Below are 26,998 nucleotides of genomic sequence, written 5' to 3'. Positions count from 1 at the left end.
AAAAAATGACTTAACTTATTGTGTTCTTATCTCTAATCTTTATCAATTTTGAACATACATTGTACTCCGAGCATTATCAATTTCTATCGCTGAAACACATATACATGTACTGTATTTTAAAGTTTCACCAACAGAAGACAAACACTTTTGTTATGATGTTGCTTAAGTAGATGTAAAGTTATTTATGTAAAAACTTATATTTTCTTTAAATCATGTTGTTGTTGATTTTGTAAAAATTATATATTATATTGAAATTCTTATTTTTACCTCTAAACAGCATTTTATTTGTGATCTGATTTTTGGTACCATATCTTTATTTTTTTTTGTTTTGATCTGAAAGACCATGTTGTTTCACCAAAACATAAATGAAAGTTATTTACAAGGGGTTTACAATGTTCTTGAGGTAGTTCCAATTTCTGTCTTATTGGCTGTTCTGTGCTCATTTTTACCTCCATTGACATTTTATGTGATATCTGGTGATCTTATATTGTATTGCAGTTACAGTCAAATCTTTAAAGGGATATTCAGGCAAATAAATGACAAAAATATCAAAATGATTTAATGTACTAAAATCATGCTAAAATGACATTTTCTAAAGTCCCAGCAAAAAATTCTGTTTAAATTCTATTTATTTTGGGGTTGAAGCGTAAATATATCTAGATGTATTGAAAGAAGTTTACCGCCGACATAATCACCGAGTTTTTTTTAATCGAGCCATGTGACTTGAACAAACCCTGGAAGTTACAATAACAGATTTTGTGGATATTGAATAATTGAAACAAGTCTAAGTCATTCATTTGATATGTTCTTTAACGTTTCCATAGTTCACTGTGGCAACTTATGTGAAATCTTAACGCTCTAACCTGACCCACGCGGGTCAAGTTAGGAAACCAGCATTTTATTCTTTATAAGGAGAAAAGTTTTGTTCCTAAGACTGCCTAGTTTATTTATTTTGAGGACATTTACAGAAAGATGAATGAAAAACTCAAAACGAAGAATTGAACATTTTGCCTGTGTCTCCCTTTAAACAAAGGCCATCGAAGGGAGAGACAAAGTATGGTCTTTATACACAAGTGGTCTTTATATAGAGGTTACTTTAATCCATTATAATAAAGAAATTTACAGGGTTATATTTATTCAGATGTGGTCTTAAACACATGTTTGACTGTATTATTATTAAGGGAACTTTGTTGTTATTTATTTGTTACATGTATACGGATTATTTTGATCTAGTCAAATCTATAAGATTTCATGTAGGAAATGTTATGCTGTTATTTTGTTTAATATCAGTTACACCTGAAGTGGCTGGACATGTTGAATTCTAACATCTGTTAACAGTAGAATGTCACTGGGCCTTAAAATATAAATAGTATTGTTTACTTCGTTAAATTTTAAACATATTATAAAAGGAAACAAAACTATCAAATTTTTCAAAGAAATGTTTGATTCACAAATATGTCATGTGATTAAAAATTGTAAGTATAGTACTAGGTTGTCTTTTTAAGTCTATTTATACTATATAAATCATAATTATTTTATATGTTGTTATTGTTGCAGAGTATATAAATGTTGTTCATAAATAAAAACATGAAAAAAACTCAGTGATAAGACTTTACTTTTTATTTCAGTTTTCATTTAACAATAGCACAAGATAATAAACAACATACACTACATTTGTATCCATCTCTTAGTTAAAATACCAAGTCCTCCAAAACTTTATACCTTTCAAAGTTCCTCCCCCACACTGATTCCCAAAAAATCTTTCGGTATATTATTAAAAAGGTGTTAATAAAGTTTTTAAAAAAAAGAAAAAAAGCAATGCTTTGTCACTGAAAAAAAAATCTTTTATTTTTCTTGCTTGTAGTGAATCGCCTTCAAATGTTAGCACCCTGGCATGCTTACTGACTGCCTTGACCAAAAGAGACAGTTCTGACAGGGTCGTAACTGGTTATTATACGCTCGGAGCCACGTCTCTAAAGTTGTATACACCATGTCTGTTTATGCTATCTATCGTTCATAGATGGTTTTGAGTCGTCATCCTTGAGCTGAAAGTACAATGTATAAAAGTAAATAATTATAAATATAATTATGTAAGTAGTTGTAAATTCACTCTAAATAATCATATTCTTAAATATGTGAACTTTGTAAATAGCATGCAGTTACTGTAAGAAAAAGTTTATCTTTACAAATAATTATTAACATAATTATGTAAGTAGTTGTGAATTCACTCTAAATAATCATATTCTTAAATACGTGAACTTTGTAAATAGCATGCAGTTACTGTAAGAAAAAGTTTATCTTTACACTTTAAATTTATGCAGCTGACTTGCCCCAGTTTCAAGTTGAAACTAACCATGGTGAATGTACAATATTGCAATAAATATATCAAACAATAAAATTAAGCTACCAACAGTATAGAGCCTGGTCAGACTGGATGTACAGTCTATATTGGTGACATAGGCAAGTAATTATCACCTAGAGAAAGAACTTACAAAATTTATTCAAAGTGGTAACTATTTAAAATAAATTCATGTACTATTGTTAAAATCCTTTGCCAAACTAAAGATCTAAAATGGACTTTTTTCAATGTGAACAAGACCATTTATTGGTTTTTAGGGAAATGTTCAAAATGTGTACTGCAAAAGTTTAACCAAAGTATGAGGATGACGCATGGCTAAGTACAACAGATTTCCCTATTCTTCAAATAGTCAAGCTAACTATGTGCCAATTCAGTAGCTGTCAGCAGTGTAAGGATTATTGTACAAGTAACCATCATTATACTAACTTTATAAGGTCATGTTGATCACCATATAAAGAAAGGTTATTAACCATTATGTGTATAATTATATTGCCTTTTCAATTGTAAAATATTAAATTAAAGTACTTTCTTTGATATGATTTATAAACAAACTTCCATAGACATGTATTTTGATAAAATGCTGAAATTATTTACGAATTTTTGTCAATATATCAGAGTTCAAAGTTAAAACGAAATTCTCAAAGTTCAAACTCAGACTTCGGGCAATTGTTTGGTATGAAACTACCTCAGAATGTACACTGATCAATAAAAATCTTGAGATTTGAGACAAAACTCAGAAAAAAAGTTATATAACCTTGAGGCCTGGTTAAAGTATTACAGAGCATTAACAAATTTTAAAGGCTAAAAGGAGGGAACCTTTTCTCATAGCATTTACCCTAGATTTTTTGCCATTTACTAAATCAAGGTTCTTGCAGTCCCTACATTTGTCTTCAAAGAATCTAGCCCTATCTCAATAAGAGTATAATGTTAACAACACTAATAAGTATTAGTTTTTTAGATACAGAAAAAGAAAAATATTAAAAAACAAAAATTACCATGAAAATTGAACGGATAAAAATCTACGGTAAACTTTAATGAAAAGATAATAATGTTTATAAAAAAATATATAATATTTACTTAAACAAGAATAAGAAAGAGTAAATAAACAATAGGATAAAAAAGATATTATAGGTACAAACAAAATACTCACCTACCAAACACTTTGTAAAACATGTTTGTCAAATTAAAAGACGGACGGACATACATACAATACTGAAACCTGAAGACAACAGCCATTGGATAAAACAATTCTCCCCAAGTGAAGACTTTAACTAGCTTATATATAGGCAGCATGCATCCAGGATACAAAATACATGTATGCAAATACAGGAACAAAGAAAATTTGTTGGCTTACAATATACATTGTATAGAGATTTGGTGATTTGCACATAACTGCTTAAAATACACATAGTGTTAAATTTGTAAATTTACATCTGGCAAAAATTATTGTGTTGTCCAAAATTTAAGGGCTAATGAGTCATACAAAACTTATCATTCAAATTTAGAAATTTCTATAACAAAATATATGTCAAAATGTTTTCAGGTATACAATATCGGGTACATGTATATAAACTAAGGTTAAGTGCGCTACGGTTACATGTGCATTATAATCAAAACAGTGATTGTGAAAATTAAATCTAGGAGTCAGTAAATTACAGTACAATAAACTACATATTTAGTGAAAATCATAGGTGCTCTATTTTTTATTGCCCATCATTATCATGTTTCTTGGTTTTTGTTGTAGTTTTTTTTTCTTCAAAATTTGCTTGTGAAACAAGCATTGTATTGAATAAATCGTTTTCTGGTTCATTTCTATAACAGACTTATTGTCTTTGTATAACTGTCACATAACTGGCTACCAACCGGGCTTAAAACCATTATTTCTTCGTTAATTAACAACTCTGCACCTTACTGATTGCTTTGACATACAAATGTTAAATCAAAGAAAGAAGTGTACATTTTACATAAAATAATAATACTTTTTCAACACACATATTTTTGGCAGTGAATCTTTCATAGTTTTCACTAATTTCGAGACTTAATTACAGTTATAATACAAAACATCTATATCTTATTTCTAGCATATTCAAGAATTCTATATACTTGCAACATGATAATGGAAGTAAACATACATATAAACAAGAACATAAAAATAGCAAAAATAACTTTATTCTCAAAACATAATAAAAGCAAACCCAACATAAAAGTATATAAAATAGATATATAAAAACTACACTACACTATCGCATCAGCTGTCACAGTAAAGTTTTCATGGTTAGAGAGAGGTTTAAAAAGAAAGAGACAAAAAATATTAGGATATACAGAGATAAAATTCAAACAAAAATTTGCTTTCATAAGTAAATTTGGTAAGTTTTCTCATATTCAAAGTTTACATGGTGTTTTTGGTGAAAAAAGTCACTGTTGTATACAAAATGTGAAGTGCAAAGTTTGGTTAAAGCATCCAATACTATATTTTTTTTTAAGGTAAAACAAATGGTGAGCTGTTACAAAAGGGAGGTAATCTAGCTACATAGCATCCCAGCGTGCTATCATATCACTTACTCCTCGGTTTAATCCATCAATTCTTGTTAGAAGCACCTGTAAATATAACACAATTATGACATAAAATTATGTACAACATCATTATTAAGTTAAAGCAAATAAATAAGAAAATATTCATATATACTGCCAAAATTATTTTCCAAAATATCTAAGGCTTGCTCTAAAAGCTAAATGTCTTTATCATAAAATTGTGAGTACCCTGGTACACAACTGTATGGCAGTTACACAAAAGTTTGCCTTTAGACTTGTATCTGTTCATAAGATTTAGTTTGTCAATAGAAAATGCAGCAATCTAGTCTGTTATCTGATATTACTAAAAGAAAACTGAGCAACAAAATGTTAACTTGATGAAATTTTAACCAAGTATTTTGAAAAATCTACCAGATATTGCAAATTCTTCCCATTTGCTTTATGAAAAGAAGTAACACTTTGATCTGGTATTTTAGGAATTGTTCGCTCGTCTGTTTTTTGTTTGTTTGGTTTTATGGTGCACCAACACAGTTTAATTCATGTGGCTGCGAAACAGGCAGGATTATTTTGACTCATTATTTTGGGAACAAGACCTGTCTGTAAGGCAGGCTGCTCAACTATACTAAGTGCTTGATAGTAAAACAAAAGCTTGCATAATGTGGAATTTTCCAAAAGTTCAAAAAGGGCCAAAATTCTGTCAAAATCCATGTAAGAAATATGGGCCTTCTATAGTGACCTCCTGTTATGCTCTCAAAAAAAGTGAGAAGTTTTAACCTATTCCCATTAGCAGTTTTGGAAATACTAGCTTGCACACAAAAACTTGACCAAAATGTGACGAGTACAATAGCTCTCAATATTCTTCAAATAGTCAAGCTAATGAAATGCCATTACATCATCTAAAATAAGAGCATTGGTTTTGCTGTTTACACAGCCATTTAACTGATATTCTTTTTTTTAATTATACCTGCAAAGTATTAATCTGACCAATGAAAATGAATTATGTGTCCAAACAAATATTCTCCAATTGCTTGCCTTATCTACTGTTGATTAAATGTTAAATTCTCTTTATGCATACACTTCAATCAGATCAAGAAAGATAATCCTTTTAAATATACCACCAAAAAAAATCTTTCAGTAAGTTGTAAACTTAAAAAGTTATAAACTTAAATAAAGAACTGCAGTGATTGCTATATACAAATCTTTTAGCATACTTTGCTGAAAGAAAGATCTATCCCACCAGTTACCTTAGTGCAGTAATGGGCTAACTCCTAATATATAAGGAATTAACCCATTACTGCACTAACAATTTAGAGCCAGGGCAGTCAGATGTAAACCAGTACAGAGCCAAGTTAGGTTCGAACATTTGTGAAAAATGACCAGGCTCTATGGTGCTGACAGCTTTTTTTTTGTATTTTGTTATTAAAATCCATTTCAATTTTACTGGACTGTCATATTCAAAGCAGGACAAATCCATCACACTATCAATGGGCGGCTCCAACTTCAAAGAAGGTTCAGAAATTTTATAGAATAAAGAGTAAAGGAAATATACCTGTATTTTTGTAACAAGAGACTTGCGTTTGCCCCTGCCACCTTTATTAGACTCCTCAAAGCGAAGAGCATCTAGTTTCTCTAATAATCTCATTAAAGTCTCGGCTACAACAGCTAAACGTTTCTCCAAGTGTTTCACAGATTCAGACTGCTGATCTTTGTTCAAATATCCCTGTAGAAAATCAAATTAAATCAAATTAGTACTTATATGAACTTTTACTAGGGTTCAAACAACCAAGCAAGCAATCAAAACAATGTTAAAAGACTGTCTCATGACTTTTTGTTTCAGATATAACTGCAATCATAACTTTTCACAAACAAACATTTATGTTCCCATTAAGGTAACAGTAAAACACTAAGGAACACATATCTCCTACTTGTAACAATGACTTTTTTATTTTGAAAGAATGGAAGCTATCTTGCACCTGTCTAAAATGATTGTAGTATTACATGTATTATGTTTTTTCCCATATTTACTGAAAAAAGTCATGTATTCAAAAGTACGGAATGGTTGAATAGATTGAGCAGCCTTTTTTTTATTCATCTCAAGTTTTTATTACACTGATACTGAATTCATTTCATACAGATAGAGCAATCATTAGAAATAATAAACTAAACATTTTCTAATAAACAATTTCAAATTCAGTATATAAATGAAAGAACTAGCTAAGATAGAGCAATAAATGCATTAATTGATACAACCCTACTGGTACTTTGACTTTTTATTTGAATAATAATAGATTTAACCACAAACATGCGTTCTATTTGTGGTGAAGTACTTATTGTAATCCACTAACCTGATAATTAGAATTAGACAGGTTAAGAATCTATGCATTTTAATTGTAAATCAACATAATTTCAAACTAACTTATAGCAAAATGTACATACTCTATGTACACCATCAAGTTCATATGTAATATCACTGAGTTTCTTGTCCTGTTTCTCAAGGTTTGCCTCAACTTCATTCATTGCACGAGTATCTTCATCATCTTGTGGTACTGGCTATAAACAATAAAACATAACAAAGCTGATTTCCGGAAAATTCTGTACATTAATAGTGACCATTTCATGTCATGCAGTTACTTAACTCTCATTTATGTAACAGACTCCTCCTGTTAAGAATTTTAAGATCAGTCCACTGTTAATGGTAGGGATTTAATGATGATAATAATACATCAAAATTGAACAACCTGAGGCACAGTCTGGTAAAAAAAAATGCTAAATAGTGAATGATTTTGCTCTTTTAACTGCATTCTATGAAATGTTAGTGCTGATAATACTAGGTGAATTCTTAAAATTCCATTTAGTACACCAACGTTTCCCCTGAACAGACTTCTTCTGGGTACAAAAATATAATTATATCAAACAATAAACTGGGAATTATCTCAGCGTCACATGACGTCAATAGAAACGATGTCAAACAATTTAGTTAACTGATTGTAAATAATCTCATATCTCTCTTCAAAATTGATTAAACTGAACTATTACTGTACATGTACTAGTATATTGTTTATGCTTAATGGAAGTCCTGTCCTGGTTTAGGACTTATAAAGTACAAACCGGCATCATTGTTCACCTTGACTCCTTACCTTTTTACCAATCAGCATCACCTTTGCTCCAGATTTTAAGCCAAGACTGGTAAGCTCCTCACCTAGGTCTTTCAAGGATTTCCCTGCAACAGCATTTCTAGTTTTATCATAAAATACATTTAAACCTGCTTATAAAGCAGGTCTTGACAGTGGCAGTGTGGCCAAGTGGTTAAAAGCATCAAGACTAATAATCTAAGGAGTCTAAGGGTTCTTACTTCTAAGCTGTTCTTTGTGTGAGCAAGAAACTTTACATTCAGGCTTAGTACTGATTGGTTCCAGGAATGGATTTAAGTGTGTTTCAAATTAAAATAAATTAGTTTAAACTAAAATAGGTCCTCTGAAATAAAAAAATATATGGTGCTATTTTATGTTGCAGGGTAGGAAAATTGTGCAGCCTGACTGCCCATGACTTGGAATTTGGGAAGGGGGAGTAGGGTCTTGCAATAGTATTCTGAAGCTCTACTGACTGAGTTACCTGACCACTTCAAAATCTTCTGCCTTAGTAGTGAAAAGTTCTATATTGTACCTTAGCAGTGAATAGTTCTATACTGTAATATTTAATAATTAAATAAAGGTTTCTTTTTAAATGTTCAAATGGAACAATTAGAATGAAGATATTTAGCAATAGGGATTCTGTCTATGGTATGTCTTCCTTGCAGAATTTTCAAGGACTGAGGACTAAAGATGTTGTTTATGACATTGCCAAAATGACTGAAGGTTCAAAGTCAAACATATTTGAAAATGGATTAATTTAAAGTTACAATATGCCAATCTTGAATAAGTCAATTTATCACTGCTATGTAATATTTATATCTAGAATGCACTTGAAATTACTGTAAAATGCACCAAATAAACTAACATAACAAAATGAGTCAACAAATAAAGCAAAAACCTAGATCATTACATCCTTTCCACTTTATGTTTTAAGAGGCAACAAAAATTAGATTCACATAATATTGTATGCAAATAAACATCTTAATAATGCACTATAGCTTTTCAATGAAATGTCCTTTATTGAAAATAAAATAAGTGATATTATATAAATGTACATCAATCCAATTAAATACTTATAATTATATCCAAAATTGGAAATATTACTTACTAGGTAACATAACAGTTATTCATACAATATTACTTTATTTATTCACTTTAATGAAAATGTGCTTTAGATTTATTACACCTGGTTAACTAAAATGTAATTAGGCCGAGTAAACTTCCTGTCCTCAGGTCAAAAAAATGTCACATGATTAATTCTCCACATGTTGCTTTTTTTGTAGTGCTCTATTCAATTAACAACATTGCAGTACAAAAAGATAACTTGGTTTTAAATATACACAGGTAAAAAAAGAGAAAACCTAACTTTCAAAATACATTAATGTGTGTTTTCTTCTGCAAAAATCATTTAGGTTTAATATAGTTAATGCCTGAAAATCTCTGAAAAGAAAGAAAGCCTTGTAGAAGCAATGTTAAAAATGTATGTCATATAGACTTTTAAAAAGGCACTGGGGAAAAATGTCTGAAAAATGAAACACTGGTGTATTGATGTAGAGGTTGATCTATCTTAATATTCTTTATATGCCCTATTTCAGTGGCATTTCTTGCACTGCTTTAAATTCAGAAAAGGCCTGAGGCCATTTAAATTTGTATAAAGACATCTGCATAGACAGAATGGAACTTTTTAACACCTTTGATAGAGCTTCATGCAAGTATCATTCCTGCCAAGTTTCATCAACATTCACTTGGTGGTATCAGAGATGACATTTAAGGAAAATGTTAAAGGCTTTATGACATACATGTACAACCTACAGGTTTTTTTTTCCAGGATTTTGGGAACATGACCAATACCCATGGAATTGGAAACTTCAGCGATGTTTTGTTAAAAATTGGGAAAAAATGCATGAATTAAATTTTGCAAAGTTTAAATGAATGCAAAGAATCAATGTCTAGGATGGCACCTTCAAAAATCTAAGCACTATAACAGTGAAGAGGGCCTTATTTTCAAAAATATTAGAATTTGTTGTTCAATAATTTTATTTTGTAACTTTCAATTGCGAATTTTTTCCTGTGGATTGGGAAAATAACATACTATTTTTAATTGGGAATATGACTGAATATCGGCTATAAAATAAGCCAAAAAAAAATCCCTGACCTACAACTGAAGGAGTGGTCAAATTTGCTCACTGTATAGGTGATCTAACATAAAAAAGTGGCAAACGTTTTAAAGTTTACCTTTATAAATAAGCTTCTGGGCTTCAGCTGGGATTTCAGTTAACTTGTAAACAGCATCAGTCAAATGTTTGACACACAAAGCATCCCCAGCCTCATTTTCTGCCAATCCTAATTTCACATCATACTTCTGAGGGCCTGAAATTTAAAACAAGTAAAACATACTCTTTCAATTTGTGATTTTTTTTCCGATCTATTTGCAATTATATTCAGTAAATAAAGTTTGCTTTCATTAAATACTAAAGTTTAATAAGATGAATGCCAAGTGTTCAAAGACTCTTTCACTATACATTTCATTAGGAAAAATATTGCTGATTTGTGTCATCTAAAACTTGTGTAGTTTTTGGATGGTTTATGATATACTAGCTAAAGATACTTCAGCAAACAGGTTTAATAGTACTGCTAGACCTGTTCCCTGAAGCCAATCCCGTATCAAAAGTCAACCAGAAACGTGACATATTTATGTCATGCTGTAATTCAATAAATTTGTGTGATCAGGACAAAATCTATTTTAATACAGGTAGTTTGATATATTTGGGACACTTCAGTCTATATTTTTGAACAAAGAACGTTTGATGAAATAATGCCTCAAAGTTTATCAGTGGGTTCAGATTTCATAAAATTCGCCGCAATTGCTGCCCTAATAATCATGTGACTAGCGAGAAAGTAGGTTCGCATACCTTTGCATGACATCTGGTGACCCATGACCCAAAAGCTATTTTTAATTGAAAACATGGCTTTGAAATTATGAATAACGGTGTATTTATTCAATAACAGACATTGTACCAAAAACATGTTCGATTTATATTATTTTGAGTGATGATTCATAATTTATTTGCTTGTTTTTATTTAAAATCGTACACTTACTAAAATAGTGTATGGTCCGTTACTAAAAATAGATGCTATAATTCCCAAAACTTGAAGTCCCACGAGATTTCATTTGTTTTGAAAGCAGACTCCATATTGGTAAACATTCTCTACATATTTCCCTAACAAATAGTTAGGTTCACAATGTCATTGAAGTTTCATTTAAAAACAAAACATGAATTGATTCAAAATTGATTTGTTTATCAAATGGTATTTTTATTTGACCCAAATTTGATTAATAAGGGTGATTTTAATAGGTTTTTATGTACTGCACACGAACTGCCAAAATTTTGGTAGCCTTTACAAATAGGGTTGACCCATACCTTTATTGTCGCACAACGTCAAAACAAAAGCGACATATAAAGTTATGGAAGCCAGAACTAATGATATAAAAGCGTTTATAGTGACCAGACATTAATTTAGGTCACAAATGATGGTAAGTCATGAATAGATGATGATAATAAGACAGGCAATAAAATTGAATGTGTGTGTTACATATATTCATCCGTCCATCTACATGTTGTATCTTCTATTATTGTCAAACCCCTCACCGGGGATGTAGACATGACTCTAGACTTAAGAGACGGCTATAAGATACAAGGGAATCCCAGAACAGTACACCTCTATGTAGATGGGAAACACTGAAAGTGTCTCCAAAAAATTCCAATCCAAGGGTGTTACACAGGATCGAACCAGGGACCTCAGGAGTGACAGGAACCCGGGACCTCAGGTGTGACAGTCAGTGGAACCAACTGAGCTATCACGCCACCACAATAACAATACATATGGCTTATGCTATAGCTGATAGCTACATTTAATAGTTAATTAAAATCTTTATTTTGTATTGAAAGAATTCAGATGTCAAATCTCAAAAACTTAATTTTTCTGAAAATATTCAATGTCAAGTAATTTTTATGAAAGTAAACAAATCTGTAGTATAAATATTTCATTTGAGCCGGTAAATGAATATTTTAGACTCTTCAAATTTGTTAACTACCGTGAATAACTTGCAGTGTCAAAGACTGCCCTGTGGCCATTTTGTGGGTTGTCGCTTTGTATCAACACACTCAGTATTATTCCCTATCAACACACTCAGCGCTTTTCCTGTTGACTCCGCCCAAGTCACGTGACATAGTATCACTTCCTGCCTCTTCTAACTATTTCCTAAAGAGCGGAAGTATTAAACCTTAGTGAAAAATCATTTAATGTAGCGTTTATTATAAAATACATAAAATACATGATTTATTGAAATTTAGATTAAATAATGAAATGAATAATTTGCTTTCATTTTTCATAATAGAAATATTTTAGTTGTTATTAACAAATCTGTAATTAAAATGACTTTGATAATAGTCTAGTTTGCGTATAACGTTACTTAAAAATATTGATTAACTTCGCAAAAAGTCAGGGGCGGATACAGTATGGTTTCCTGGGGGGCTGACATATGGGTGGAAGATTTTGACAAAACTAAAGCAACAGGCGAAAATTGTGCATGTGACCAAAAAAATGTAATAGATGTGTTTTATAGCTCATCTGATGAGTGGCAATGCACTTTCGCTTTATATATGTGTATGCTAATATTTTAGATGATATGGAATTAAGAAAAATATATGTAATTGGGGTGGGCCAGGGAGGGGAGGGGTGTCCCTCCCACAGACTGAGAAAATTTTGAAATATGAGGTTGAAAATGGTGTTATTTCCTTGACTTTCTAGTGCTGTTTATGGTACCTTTTGGATGGTTTTACAGGCTAGTGTTTGCAAGCTATTTCAAATAGAATTACCCTGGTATTAGTTTCACTATCTGTGACTATTAATTTCATTAGACCTTGGGAAAGTAATAAACCAATAATGCACAATTATGCAGTTTAAACATTGAAGTCATTCAAGCATGTTGATAGAGAATGATCTCTGCCAAGCCCCCGGGCAGGAGATTAACAACTGGATGACAGCAATTAATGTTTTGATAAGGGAGTACACTACAGCCAATAAAGTTTGAAACTGACAAAAATATTTTCCAGCCCAGCTGGTAAACGTATCTTTGGGCCGAGTTGGGGGCGGGGCTGCAGCCCTGAAGCCCGGGCCTGAATCCGACACTGAAAGTACATGTTTTAATGAACAAAAAAAAAAATACATAAAAATATATTGTTCTTCGAAACCTCTTCGTGACGAGTTATTTACTTGAAAAGAAGAATGGCAGATGATGAGGAAGGTATGTACGTGCGAACATGACTTTAAATATATTATTATAAACAAAATACACAACTACAAAGAGTTCGGATTTAAATCTTTTGAAAAACTTTACAACTCATGTGTTATACCAATACTTGACTACTGTGCGTCTGTTTGGGGGAATAAACATTTCCAACAGATAGATACTATCCAAAATCGCGCAATGAGATATTTCATGGGCGTTCATAGATTCACACCCGTACTTGCCATGCTTGGAGACACAGGCTGGTTACCCAGCCGTTACCGTAGATGGACCTCTATGTTACGCCTCTGGAATCGATTAGTGTGTATGGATACTAACAGACTGACATACAAATTGTTTGAAACAGACTATAGACAGTGCTCAAATAATTGGTGCAGTGATTTTAAAAAAACAGTTATGTACACACTGGGATTGAATGATAACTTTGACCATTTATTCCCGGTCAATCTCTCTCAAGCAAAAACTCTCATTAATAGTTATTATTCAAACATATGGGCTCGAGACATTCAAAACTTACCAAAAAATTAAGAACATACAGACTGTTCAAAAGGGAATTTAAAACTGAGGAATATTTATTATTAAACTTAAAGAAAAATGAAAGGTCATTATTAGCTCAATTCAGGACTGGCATTTTACCTTTACGGATAGAGACAGGTCGATATGTCGGCGAATCTGTAGAAGATAGACACTGTACACTGTGTAATTCCGGAGCCATAGAAACAGAGACACATTTCTTACTAGAATGCAGTTTATATTCAAATGTTAGAAATACTGTATTTTGACAACTTATTAACAGACATTTCATTTGTAAACCTAGTGACCGAACACAAACTCGAACACTTAATGACAAAATATCCTCGTAAAATGTCTAAATATATTGTTGCTGCCTTTATGTGTAGGCGAAACCGAATTTATTCATAAACAAAACAAAAAAAACTGTGATATCCAAAAATAATGACAATGATAATAATAAAAAGTTCCATATAGAACGTTAAACGTTTTGAAGCCCTTGAAATATTGTTTGTAAGCATTAACCAGAATCAGGTTACACTTTATATTTGTTTATACCATGATTTATACATTCTATGTTTTATGTGATGCATTATGAAATCATTACATTGGTGACTTATAGGCCCATTGGGCCGGGTGCTATAATTGTACACATATACGATTGTTATTTGTATTTGACTATGCACATGTCACAATAATAAATAATTTACTTACTTTACTTACTTACTTATAGCTTTTTTCTTACTTATAGATATACAAATGTACTAGACAGCGCATAATTGCTATATACACTTTTTATGCACCCAAACAAATATTTAATTTTTATGCAAAGTAGCGATTTGCAGTAGAAAAGTCATTATAATCATGTATAATTAGTAAACTTTTTTCAAAGATTCATAAAAATGTTATCTCTTTCTACATGTATTTGATTTGCAAAAGTATAAATACATTTTCTTAGATTAATTCATAAGTTCTGTAAGAAATTTGCTTGTCATCTATAAATTCAAGCTTTTAACAGACTATCTTAAAAGAAGTGTTGTTTAAGATAATCTTTTCGTGAAGTTATAACAATTTTTACGACTTAAGACCCATTATCTTTCTTCCCGGTTAGTGCACGTGCTTTTCAAATGAAAAGTTTGGTCAAAAAGACTGAAATGAGTTAGTGCAATTCTGATGATTTGTTCCGATAACCATATGTTAAAATCGTGCGTTAAGTATTCCTTCGTATGATATACTTCTGTTGTGTGATAACCAATACCCGTTTCTTATAGAAATTAAATAAATTTGCATTTTAACATATTCTTAGAATAAACATCCATTTTTTCAGGAAGAGTATGATTTTTTTCTCTATATGAATAATATTCGTGTGCAGAATATAATGCAATTTATAACATATAATCCGTTCAGTTTCTAGTGTCTTACCAAAATCATTAAACAATATAAACAAGTTAGACTAACTTTACAAAATACCGACCAATTATTTTCCTGATTTTGGTTAAGAAAATCTGCATCAACCTTTTCAGAAAAATTGTAAGTATTTAGTATATCGTTTCAGGCAAGGAAGAGAACTTGTAACTATGTCTTTAGGTCAAATTGAAGTGTAAAATATGCACCGGTTAGATTGTTTTAAACGTTCCAACAATATTGCAAGAAATGATAAGAAAATATGCATCAACCTTTTCAGATGATTTATTAATGCATCAAATAATGTTAAGTTAAGCGCTAAAATATTTGCCAATCAAAGTTATGATACAGTTAAATAATGTTCATGTTGAATAATCAAAACCTAATTTTTAAGAATTGTTTGAAATTTAATCATTTCTCTTCTTTCTAGAGTGAAATTTTGGCATCAACATTTTCAGCCAAATTACAAGTATTTACCACATCGCTCAAGGCAAAGTAGAAAAATAGTAATTATTGTGCTAAAAATATTTGCCTATCAAAGTTATGATACACTTCAATAATGTTGAAGTTGAATAATATCAACCTAATTTTAAAGAATCGTTTGAAATCTAATCTTTTCTCTTCTTTCTATATTGAAATTTCGGCATCAACCTTTTCAGCGGAATTATAAGTATTTAGCTTATCGCTTCAGGCATAGTAGAATAAGCTTTAAATATTTGCGTATCAAAGTTATGATACAGTTAAATAATGTAATAATGTCCAAGTTAAATAATCAAAACCTAATGTTTAAGAATTGTTTGAAATCTAATCATTTCTCTTCCTTCTATAGCGAAATTTCGGCATCAACCTTTTCAGCCGATTTGTTACAATAATTATATTACATTTCGTACAGAAATCATACATTTAATGGAAAAGGGCTTTTTAATCCGTTAAATCAATTCTGAGCATTGTTCATATATACTCAGGTAAGGCTAACTTTACTGTGAATTGACACATTTTTATCGTCACAATGATTCCTGTTAGAAAATCTGCATCAACCTTTTCAGCCGAATTATAATTATGTAGCATATCGCTTCATGCAAAGTAGAGAAATTGTAATTATGTGTTAAAAGTCAATGGAACTGTGAAAAAATGCCACTTTAGATTGTTTTAACTGGATGATGGAAAATAATCGAACAATATTACAAGAAATCGTTAGAAAAACTGCATCAACATTTTCAAATGATTTATTTATGCATCAAATAATAATAAGTGCTTAATGTATTTGCCTATCAAAGTTATAATACATTTAAATAATGTTGAAGTTGAATAATCAAAACCTAATGTTTAAGAATCGTTTGAAATCAAATCATTTCTTTTATTTCTACAGCGAAATTTCGGCATCAACCTTTTCAGCCGATTTGTCACAATTTGATAACTTCTATGCTTCAATCATTCATTGAACGGAAAAGGGCTTAATAATCTGTTAAATAAATTCTGAGCATTGTTCATATATACTCAGGTAAGGCTAACTGTTCTGTGAATTGACACATTTTTATCGTCACAATGACTCCTGCATCAACCTTTTCAGCCGAATTATAAGTATTTAGCATATCGCTTCATGCAAAGAAGAAATATTGTAATTATGTGTTTAAGTCAATGGAACTGTGAAAAGGGCCACTTTAGATTGTTTAAACCGGATGATGGAAAATAAACGAAAAATATCACAATAATTGGTAAGAAAAACTGCATCAACCTTTTCAGATGATTTATTTATGCATCAAATAATGTTAAGTGCTTAATGCATTTGCCAATCAAAGTTATGATAAGTTAAATAATTTTCGAGTTGAATAATATTAACATAATGTTTGACAACTGTTTGAAATCTTATCATTTCTCTTAGTTCTATAGTGAAATTTCAACATCAACCTTTTCAGCCGATTTGTCACTATAATTATATTATATTTTGTACATACATTAGCTGCTTCAATCATACATTTAATGGAAAAGGGCTTCATAATCTGTTAAATAAATTCTGAGCATTGTTCATATATACTCAGTTAAAGAAATTGTAATTATGTGCTTTAAGTCAATGGAACTGTGAAAAGGGCCACTTTCGATTGTTTAACCCTTTCCCCCATGAGCATATTGTGAAAAATGGCCGTTTTCACTGAAAAGCCTCCTGTTACAAGTTCAAACTGCTATGAAACTATGAAAAATGCTTCAATACTAATCAAACTTGGCACAAATGTTGACTGGACCGTTGCCTTTGTAACGACATGCTCAGTCTTAAATTTCCTGTTACCATGGCAACGAGGGGACATCTCAAAATTGCCAAAAATCACTATTTTGCCTCGATCTTTTCCATCAAAATTTATTTCAAAGTGCTGCAACTGCTCAAGGGATTGAGATAGAGTCAAATGTTTTTCAGCGTTGGTTAAGCGTTACATTATGATCGACCTGGGGTCATTTTTAGCCTCTCACAAGTGCAAAATTTTCTTGGCGATGAGGGGTACTCCGCCCCCCTTCAAACCCCCCTAACAGAAGGGGGCACATCCCCCTTCTGGCAACCCCCTGATGTATCTTTTGCATGGGGAGCGGCCCGAAAAAGTGCTCAATTTTTTTAGCAACATTTCTCAAACGAAACCTTATGTTTGGGGCCCAAATAGGACATTTTTTCACTATTTGAGGCCTAAAAAAGGGGGGGGGGTCGAAAGTGCGTTGTTTCGCGTATATATGTGGTAAAGGGTTAACAAAAAATGATGAAAAACTTTGGAATCACCTAAAAACTAGTTTTTCCATGTTAACATGTGGTCTTTCACCTAATTTGGGTGAAAAATTGTTGTTTTGTAACATTTATAATTTTTTTAGTTAACCCTTTCCCCCATGAGCATATTGTGAAAAATGGCCGTTTTCACTGAAAAGCCTCCTGTTACAAGTTCAAACTGCTATGAAACTATGAAAAATGCTTCAATACTAATCAAACTTGGCACAAATGTTGACTGGACCGTTGCCTTTGTAACGACATGCTCAGTCTTAAATTTCCTGTTACCATGGCAACGAGGGGACATCTCAAAATTGCCAAAAATCACTATTTTGCCTCGATCTTTTCCATCAAAATTTATTTCAAAGTGCTGCAACTGCTCAAGGGATTGAGATAGAGTCAAATGTTTTTCAGCGTTGGTTAAGCGTTACATTATGATCGACCTGGGGTCATTTTTAGCCTCTCACAAGTGCAAAATTTTCTTGGCGATGAGGGGGACTCCGCCCCCCTTCAAACCCCCCTAACAGAAGCGGGGCACATCCCCCTTCTGGCAACCCCCTGATGTATCTTTTGCATGGGGGGCGGCCCGAAAAAGTGCTCAATTTTTTTAGCAACATTTCTCAAACGAAACTTTATGTTTGGGGCCCAAATAGGACATTTTTTCACTATTTGAGGCCTAAAAAAGGGGGGGGGGGTCGAAAGTGCGTTGTTTCGCGTATATATGTGGTAAAGGGTTAACAAAAAATGATGAAAAACTTTGGAATCACCTAAAAACTAGTTTTTCCATGTTAACATGTGGTCTTTCACCTAATTTGGGTGAAAAATTGTTGTTTTGTAACATTTATAATTTTTTTAGTTAACCCTTTCCCTCATGAGCATATTGTGAAAAATGGCCGTTTTCACTGAAAAGCCTCCTGTTACAAGTTCAAACTGCTATGAAACTACGAAAAATGCTTCAATACTAATAAAACTTGGCACAAATGTTGACTGGACCATTGCCTTTGTAACGACATGCTCAGTCTTAAATTTCCTGTTACCATGGCAACGAGGGGACATCTCAAAATTGCTAAAAATCACTATTTTGCCTCGATTTTTTCCATCAAACTTTATTTCAAAGTGCTGCAACTTCTCAAGGGATTGAGATAGAGTCAAAGGCTTTTCAGCGTTGGTTAAACGTTACATTATGATCGACCTGGGGTCATTTTTAGCCTCTCACAAGTCCAAAATTTTCTTGGCGATGAGGGGGACTCCGCCCCCATTCAAACCCCCCTAACAGAAGGGGGCACATCCCCCTTCTGGCAACCCCCTGATGTATCTTTTGGATGGGGGGCGGCGCCGAAAAAGTGCTCAATTTTTTTAGCAACATTTCTCAAACGAAAACTTATGTTTGGGGCCCAAATAGGACATTTTTTCACTTTTTGAGGCCTAAAAAAGGGGGGGGGTCGAAAGTGCGTTGTTTCGCGTATATATGTGGTAAAGGGTTAACAAAAAATGATGAAAAACTTTGAAATCAACTAAAAACTAGTTTTTCCATGTTAATATGTGGTCTTTCACCTAATTTTGGTGAAAAATTGTTGTTTTGTAACATTTATATTTTTTTTAGTTAACCCTTTCCCCCATGAGCATATTGTGAAAAATGGCCGTTTTCACTGAAAAGCCTCCTGTTACAAGTTCAAACTGCTATGAAACTATGAAAAATGCTTCAATACTAATCAAACTTGGCACAAATGTTGACTGGACCATTGCCTTTGTAACGACATGCTCAGTCTTAAATTTCCTCTTACCATGGCAACGAGGGGACATCTCAAAATTGCCAAAAATCACTATTTTGCCTCGATTTTTTCCATCAAACTTTATTTCAAAGTGCTGCAACTTCTCAAGGGATTGAGATAGAGTCAAAGGCTTTTCAGCGTTGGTTAAACGTTACATTATGATCGACCTGGGGTCATTTTTAGCCTCTCACAAGTCCAAAATTTTCTTGGCGATGAGGGGGACTCCGCCCCCATTCAAACCCCCCTAACAGAAGGGGGCACATCCCCCTTCTGGCAACCCCCTGATGTATCTTTTGCATGGGGAGCGGCCCGAAAAAGTGCTCAATTTTTTTAGCAACATTTCTCAAACGAAACCTTATGTTTGGGGCCCAAATAGGACATTTTTTCACTATTTGAGGCCTAAAAAAGGGGGGGGGGGGTCGAAAGTGCGTTGTTTCGCGTATATATGTGGTAAAGGGTTAAACCGGATGGTGGAAAATAAACAAACAATATTACAAGAATTGGTTAAAAAAACTGTCTCAACCTTTCAGATGATTTATTAATGCATCAAATAATGTTAAGTTAAGTGCTAAAATATTTACCTATCAAAGTTATGAAACAGTTAAATAATGTTCAAGTTGCATAATCAAAACCTAATTTTTAAGAACCGTTTGAAATCTAATCATATCTCTTCTTTCTAGAGTGAAATTTTGGCATCAACATTTTCAGCCAAATTACAATCTGTTATACCAATTCTGAGCATTGTTCATATGTACTCAGGTAAGGCTAACTGTACTGTGAATAAACACATTTTTATCATCACAATGATTCCTGTTAAGAAAATCTGCATCAACCTTTTCAGCCGAATTATAGTTTTTACCATATCGCACAAGGCAAAGTAGAAAAATAGTTATTATAGCGCTAAAAATATTTGCCTATCAAAGTTATGATACAGTTAGATAATGTTCAAGTTGATTAATATTAACGTAATGTTTAAGAAGTGTTAGAAATCTTATTATTTCTCTTATTTCTATAGTGAAATTTCGGCATCAACCTTTTCAGCCGATTTTTAAGTATTTAGCAAACCGCTCAAGGCAAACTAGAAAAATAGTAATTATTGTGCTAAAATACTTGCCTATCAAAGTTATGATTCAGTTTAACAATGTTCAAAATAAATCAAAACCTAATGTTTAAGAAGCGTTTGAAATCTAATCAGTTCTCTTATTTTTATAGTGAACTTTCGGCATCAACCTTTTCAGCTGAATTATAAGTATTTGCTGTAACAATGTTGATATAGAGGACGAATACCATTTCATATTGATATGCCCATGTTCTTAGAAAAAAATATTAAATAATACTACCATAAAAGACCTTCCGTGATAAAGTTTATTGAACTACTATGTAACAATCAAAAGAATATATTATTTAATCTGGCAAAATATATAAAAGAGTCATTAAATTACAGAAATACTATAATTGTTAATTCTGTCAGATAAATATGATTTATGAATATATATGTCTTTATTAAAGAATATATAAATTCCATTCAACATTTTTATTTGTAGATTTTTCCTGATGATATGTCTGCTATGTAAACATGTATATTTAATTATGTTTAAAACAGTTTATCCTCAACACTCTAATATCAATATTTGTTAATTCGAAATTACATTCTAGAATAATTACTAAAGCAACGTGATATTGTCTTTAAAGTTTGTTTTGATGCATTGAAAATTAGTATTGAAAATGTATTGTAATGTATTGCAATGTACTATCACACTATGTATGATTATGAAAATCTGCATCAACATTTTCAGCCGAATTATAATTATTTAGCATATCGCTTCAAGCAAAGTAGAGAAAATGTAATTATGTGTTTTAATTCAACGGAACTGTGAAAAAATGCCACTTTCGATTGTTTAAACCGGATGATGGAAAATAAACGAACAATATTACAAGAATGGGTTAGAAAAATGGCCTCAACATTTGCAGATTATTTATAAATGCATTAAATAATACAATTTATTAATGGTGAAGTTGAATAATCCAAGCATAATTTCTAAGACTTGTTTGAAATCTAATCATTTCTTTTATTTCTTTAGTGATATTTCGGCATCAACCTTTTCAGCCGAATTATAAATATTTACCATATCGCTTCAGGCAAAGTAGAGAAATTGTAATGAATGTGCTAAAATATTCGCCTATATAAATTATATACAGTTAAACAATGTTAAAAGAAATTAAACATAATGTTTAAGAATCGTTTGAAATCTAATCATTTCTTTTCTTTCTATAGTGAAATTTCGGCATCAACCTTTTCAGCCGAATTTATTTAGTATTTATTTAGTATATCGCTCAAGGCAAAGTAGAAAAATAGTAATTATTGTGTTAAAAATATGCCAATCAAATTTATGATACAGTTATATAATGGTTAAGTTGAATAATCTAAACATATTGTTTAATAATCATTTCAAATATAGTCATTTCTTTTCTTTCTTAAGTGGAATTTCGGCATCAACCTTTTCAGCCGATTTGTCACAATATAATATATTTTTTACAGAAATTAGCTGCTTCAATCATACCTTGAATGAAAAAGGGCTTTATAATTTGTTAAAATCTTAACTTCAGGTAAGACTAACTGTTGAATGAATTGAGATATGTTCATCATCTCACTTTTCTTGTTGAGAAAATCTGCATCAACCTTTTCAGCCGAATTATAAGTATATAGCATATCGCTTCAGGTAAAGTAAAAAAATTGTAATTATGTGTTTCAAGTCAATTGAACTGTTGTGAAAAAGGTCACTTTAGATTGTCTTTACCAGATGACGAAAAATAATAGAACAATATTGCAAGTAATGGTTAGAAAACTGCATCAACCTTTTCAGATGATTTATTAATGCATCAAATAATGTTAAGTAAGGTGTTAAGAATATTTGCAAATCAGAGATATAATACAATTTATTAATGGTGAAGTTGAATAATCTAAGCATAATTGCTAAGAATTAGTTGAAATCTAATCATTTCTTTTCTTTCTATAGTGATATTTCAGCATCAACCTTTTCAGCCGAATTATAAGTATTTACCATATCGCTCAAGGCAAAGTAGAAAATTAGTAATTATTGTGTTAAAAATATTTGTCTATCAAATTCATGATACAGTTAAAATAATGTTTGATTTGAATAATCTGAACATACTGTTTAATAATCATTTAAAATATAGTCATTTCTTTTCTTTCTTTAGTGGAATTTCGGCATCAACCTTTTCAGCCGATTTGTCACAATATAATATATTTTTACAGAAATTAGCTGCTTCAATCATACCTTGAATGAAAAAGGGCTTTATAATTTGTTAAAATCTTAACTTCAGGTAAGACTAACTGTTGAATGAATTGAGATATGTTCATCATCTCACTTTTCTTGTTGAGAAAATCTGCATCAACCTTTTCAGCCGAATTATAAGTATATAGCATATCGTTTCAGGTAAAGTAAAAAAAAAATGTAATTATGTGTTTCAAGTCAATTGAACTGTTGTGAAAAAGGTCACTTTAGATTGTCTTTACCAGATGACGAAAAATAATAGAACAATATTGCAAGTAATGGTTAGAAAACTGCATCAACCTTTTCAGATGATTTATTAATGCATCAAATAATGTTAAGTAAGGTGTTAAGAATATTTGCAAATCAGAGATATAATACAATTTATTTATGGTGAAGTTGAATAATCTAAGCATAATTGCTAAGAATTAGTTGAAATCTAATCATTTCTTTTCTTTCTATAGTGATATTTCAGCATCAACCTTTTCAGCCGAATTATAAATATTTACCATATCGCTCAAGGCAAAGTAGAAAATTAGTAATTATTGTGTTAAAATATTGTTTATCAATTCATGATACAGTTAAAATAATGTTTGATTTGAAATCTGAACATACTGTTTAATAACTATTTAAAATATAGTCATTTCTTTTTTTTTTAGTGGAATTTCGGCATCAACCTTTTCAGCCGATTTGTCACAATATAATATATTTTTACAGAAATTAGCTGCTTCAATCATACCTTGAATGAAAAAGGGCTTTATAATTTGTTAAAATCTTAACTTCAGGTAAGACTAACTGTTGAATGAATTGAGATATGTTCATCATCTCACTTTTCTTGTTGAGAAAATCTGCATCAACCTTTTCAGCCGAATTATAAGTATATAGCATATCGTTTCAGGTAAAGTAAAAAAAAATGTAATTATGTGTTTCAAGTCAATTGAACTGTTGTGAAAAAGGTCACTTTAGATTGTCTTTACAAGATGACGAAAAATAATAGAACAATATTGCAAGTAATGGTTAGAAAACTGCATCAACTTTTTCAGATGATTTATTAATGCAGCAAATAATGTTAAGTAAGGTGTTAAGATTATTTGCCAATCAGAGACATAATACTATTTATTAATGGTGAAATTGAATAATCTAAGCATAATTTCTAAGAATTGTTTGAAATCTAATCATTTCTTTTATTTCTATAGTGATATTTCGGCATCAACCTTTTCAGCCGAATTATAAGTATTTACCATATCGCTTCAGGCAAAGTAGAGAAATAGTAATGAATGTGCTAAAATATTCGCCTATATAATTTATATACAATTAAACAATTTTCAAAATAAATCTAAACATAATTTTTAAGAATCGTTTGAAATCTAATTATTTCTCATTTTTCTATAGTGAATTTTCGGTATCAACCTTTTCAGCCGAATTTATTTAGTATTTATTTAGTATATCGCTCAAGGCAAAGTAGAAAAGTATTGTGTTAAAAATATTGGCCTATCAAATGTATGATACAGTTAAATAATGTTTAAGTTGAATAATCAAAACATACTGTTTAATAATCATTTAAAATATAGTCATTTCTTTTCTTTCTTTAGTGGAATTTCAGCATCAACCTTTTCAGCCGAATTATAAGTATTTACCATATCGCTCAAAGCAAAGTAGAAAAATAGTAATTATTGTGTTAAAAATATTTGTCTATCAAATTTATGATACAGTTAAATAATGTTTAATTTGAATAATCTAAACATACTGTTTAATAATCATTTAAAATATAGTCATTTCTTTTCTTTCTTTAGTGGAATTTCGGCATCAACCTTTTCAGCCGATTTGTCACAATATAATATATTTTTACAGAAATTAGCTGCTTCAATCATACCTTGAATGAAAAAGGGCTTTATAATTTGTTAAAATCTTAACTTCAGGTAAGACTAACTGTTGAATGAATTGAGATATGTTCATCATCTCACTTTTCTTGTTGAGAAAATCTGCATCAACCTTTTCAGCCGAATTATAAGTATATAGCATATCGCTTCAGGTAAAGTAAAAAAAATGTAATTATGTGTTTCAAGTCAATTGAACTGTTGTGAAAAAGGTCACTTTAGATTGTCTTTACCAGATGACGAACAATAATAGAACAACATCGCAAGTAATGGTTAGAAAACTGCATCAACCTTTTCAGATGATTTATTAATGCATCAAATAATGTTAAGTAAGTTGTTAAGAATATTTGCCAATCAGAGACATAATACAATTTATTAATGGTGAAATTGAATAATCTAAGCATAATTTCTAAGAATTGTTTGAAATCTAATCATTTCTTTTATTTCTATAGTGATATTTCGGCATCAACCTTTTCAGCCGAATTATAATTATTTACCATATCGCTTCAGGCAAAGTAGAGAAATTGTAATGAATGTGCTAAAATATTCGCCTGTATAATTTATATACAGTTAAACAATGTTCAAAATAAAATCTAAACATAATTTTTAATTATCGTTTGAAATCTAATTATTTCTCATTTTTCTATAGTGAATTTTCGGTATCAACCTTTTCAGCCGAATTTATTTAGTATTTATTTAGTATATCGCTCAAGGCAAAGTAGAAGGTATTGTGTTAAAAATATTGGCCTATCAAATGTATGATACAGTTAAATAATGTTTAAGTTGAATAATCAAAACATACTGTTTAATAATCATTTAAAATATAGTCATTTCTGCTCTTTCTTTAGTGGAATTTCGGCATCAACCTTTTCAGCCGATTTGTCACAATATAATATATTTTGTACAGAAATTAGCTGCTTCATTCATACATTTAATGGAAAAAGGACTTAATAATCTGATTAATTCTGATCATTGTTCATATATACTCAGGTAAGGCGAACTTCACTGTGAATTAATCACAATGATTCCTGTTGTGAGAATCTGCATCAACCTTTTCAGCCGAATTATTTAGTAAATAGCGTAATACTTCGACAGTTAAAGAAGAGAATTTAAGTATGTGTTAAGTCATTTTAAATGTAAGTCATTTATATGTTCAATTAACACTCACGTTAGACTGTTTAAAAAAGATATGAAATTTTTTCTACATTTTGTAAGTTATCCTGAGAAATTGCACGTCAACCTTTTCAGTCGATTTTTTACTTTAATATCTAGATCTACTGCATAAAAGTTTTCTGAGTTAGGTGCCTGTTTAATTAATCGCATATTAGTTTAATAATGTTCAAGCTCAATTAATAATCTATAGATCTATAGATACTGGGACTTAAAATATGTATGTATGTATATTTCAAGTCCCAGATCTATATAAAATCTAAAAATTGCGTAGAAAATTTAATATTTTTTCTTATTTTTTGGTGAAATATCGGCATCAACCTTTTCAGTCGATTTGATACAATTGCTTTAAAAAAAATGGTGCTTTGGTTTTTTCAGTTCCACTGGTTAGTTAATACAGAATTACAAAATTTGACCCCCCCCTCCCCCTATAAAAAAACAAAAAAAAAAACAAACAAAAACAAACAAAAAACAACAACAACAACAACAAAAAACAAAAAATGTTTCGTGCCAATAAAATCGATCTATATGTATATAAATACAGCGATTCTGTTTTTCACTGTTTTACTTTTTTAATATCGCTTCTATCCTGTTGAATCATTTTGTACAGTAAACTATTACTCAATGCTTTATATTAATGGTTTATTAATGAATAACTTCTTTTATTACCGAGTAATTTAATCTAGAGTTTCTGTTCAAAGTAAAACTGTAAAGAGTTAAACGTAAGGCGGAGTTAAATTGGTCATGCTGAGAAGGTTGATAGCGTTTATATCTGAGTGAGTTGATATAAAGTTTTAACCCCATTTTGTGATCTTGGATACGATTTGTCTGTGTCACAGATCTATAAGCGAGTCACCTCTGTTAAACGAAATGTCTGAGAAGCAGTCCAAATTCGC

At 31.0% G+C, this 26,998-nt stretch overlaps 1 protein-coding gene across 2 annotated transcripts; it reads right to left on the bottom strand.

The window, feature by feature from the left end:
• Nucleotides 1-1,605: 1,605 nt before the first annotated feature.
• On the bottom strand, nt 1,606-26,998 carry LOC132742028 (BAG family molecular chaperone regulator 1-like). 2 transcript variants are annotated; one of them, XM_060730307.1, is made up of 8 exons: nt 26,913-26,998; nt 12,119-12,164; nt 10,258-10,392; nt 8,029-8,111; nt 7,328-7,441; nt 6,441-6,611; nt 4,922-4,957; nt 1,606-2,045 (listed from the first exon to the last, which is right to left on the bottom strand). In XM_060730307.1, exons 2-8 carry the CDS (start codon nt 12,156-12,158, stop codon nt 2,004-2,006), a joined length of 621 nt encoding a protein of 206 aa, XP_060586290.1. In that variant the 5' UTR covers nt 12,159-12,164; nt 26,913-26,998; the 3' UTR covers nt 1,606-2,003. The 2 variants fall into 2 exon arrangements, with proteins under 2 accessions (XP_060586290.1, XP_060586291.1); XM_060730308.1 differs by lacking the exon at nt 1,606-2,045 and having other exon boundaries at nt 4,513-4,957.

This window comes from Ruditapes philippinarum, unplaced genomic scaffold, assembly GCF_026571515.1.
Source record: "Ruditapes philippinarum isolate M1 unplaced genomic scaffold, ASM2657151v2 ctg242_1_1_1_1, whole genome shotgun sequence".
Classification (NCBI taxonomy): Eukaryota; Metazoa; Mollusca; class Bivalvia; order Venerida; family Veneridae; genus Ruditapes; species Ruditapes philippinarum.
This window is presented reverse-complemented; position numbering and strand designations above follow the sequence as displayed.

Excerpts from the sequence above, each read along its gene's own strand:
- LOC132742028 (XM_060730307.1), bottom strand. The coding sequence starts at position 12,158 with ATGGCCACAGGGCAGTCTTTGACACTGCAAGTTATTCACG. Across the intron at positions 7,442-8,028 it reads TGATGCTGATTGGTAAAAAG|CCAGTACCACAAGATGATGA; the intron begins GTAAGGAGTCAA and ends TATTGTTTATAG. Across the intron at positions 6,612-7,327 it reads AACTTGATGGTGTACATAGA|GGATATTTGAACAAAGATCA; the intron begins GTATGTACATTT and ends GATTTTCTACAG.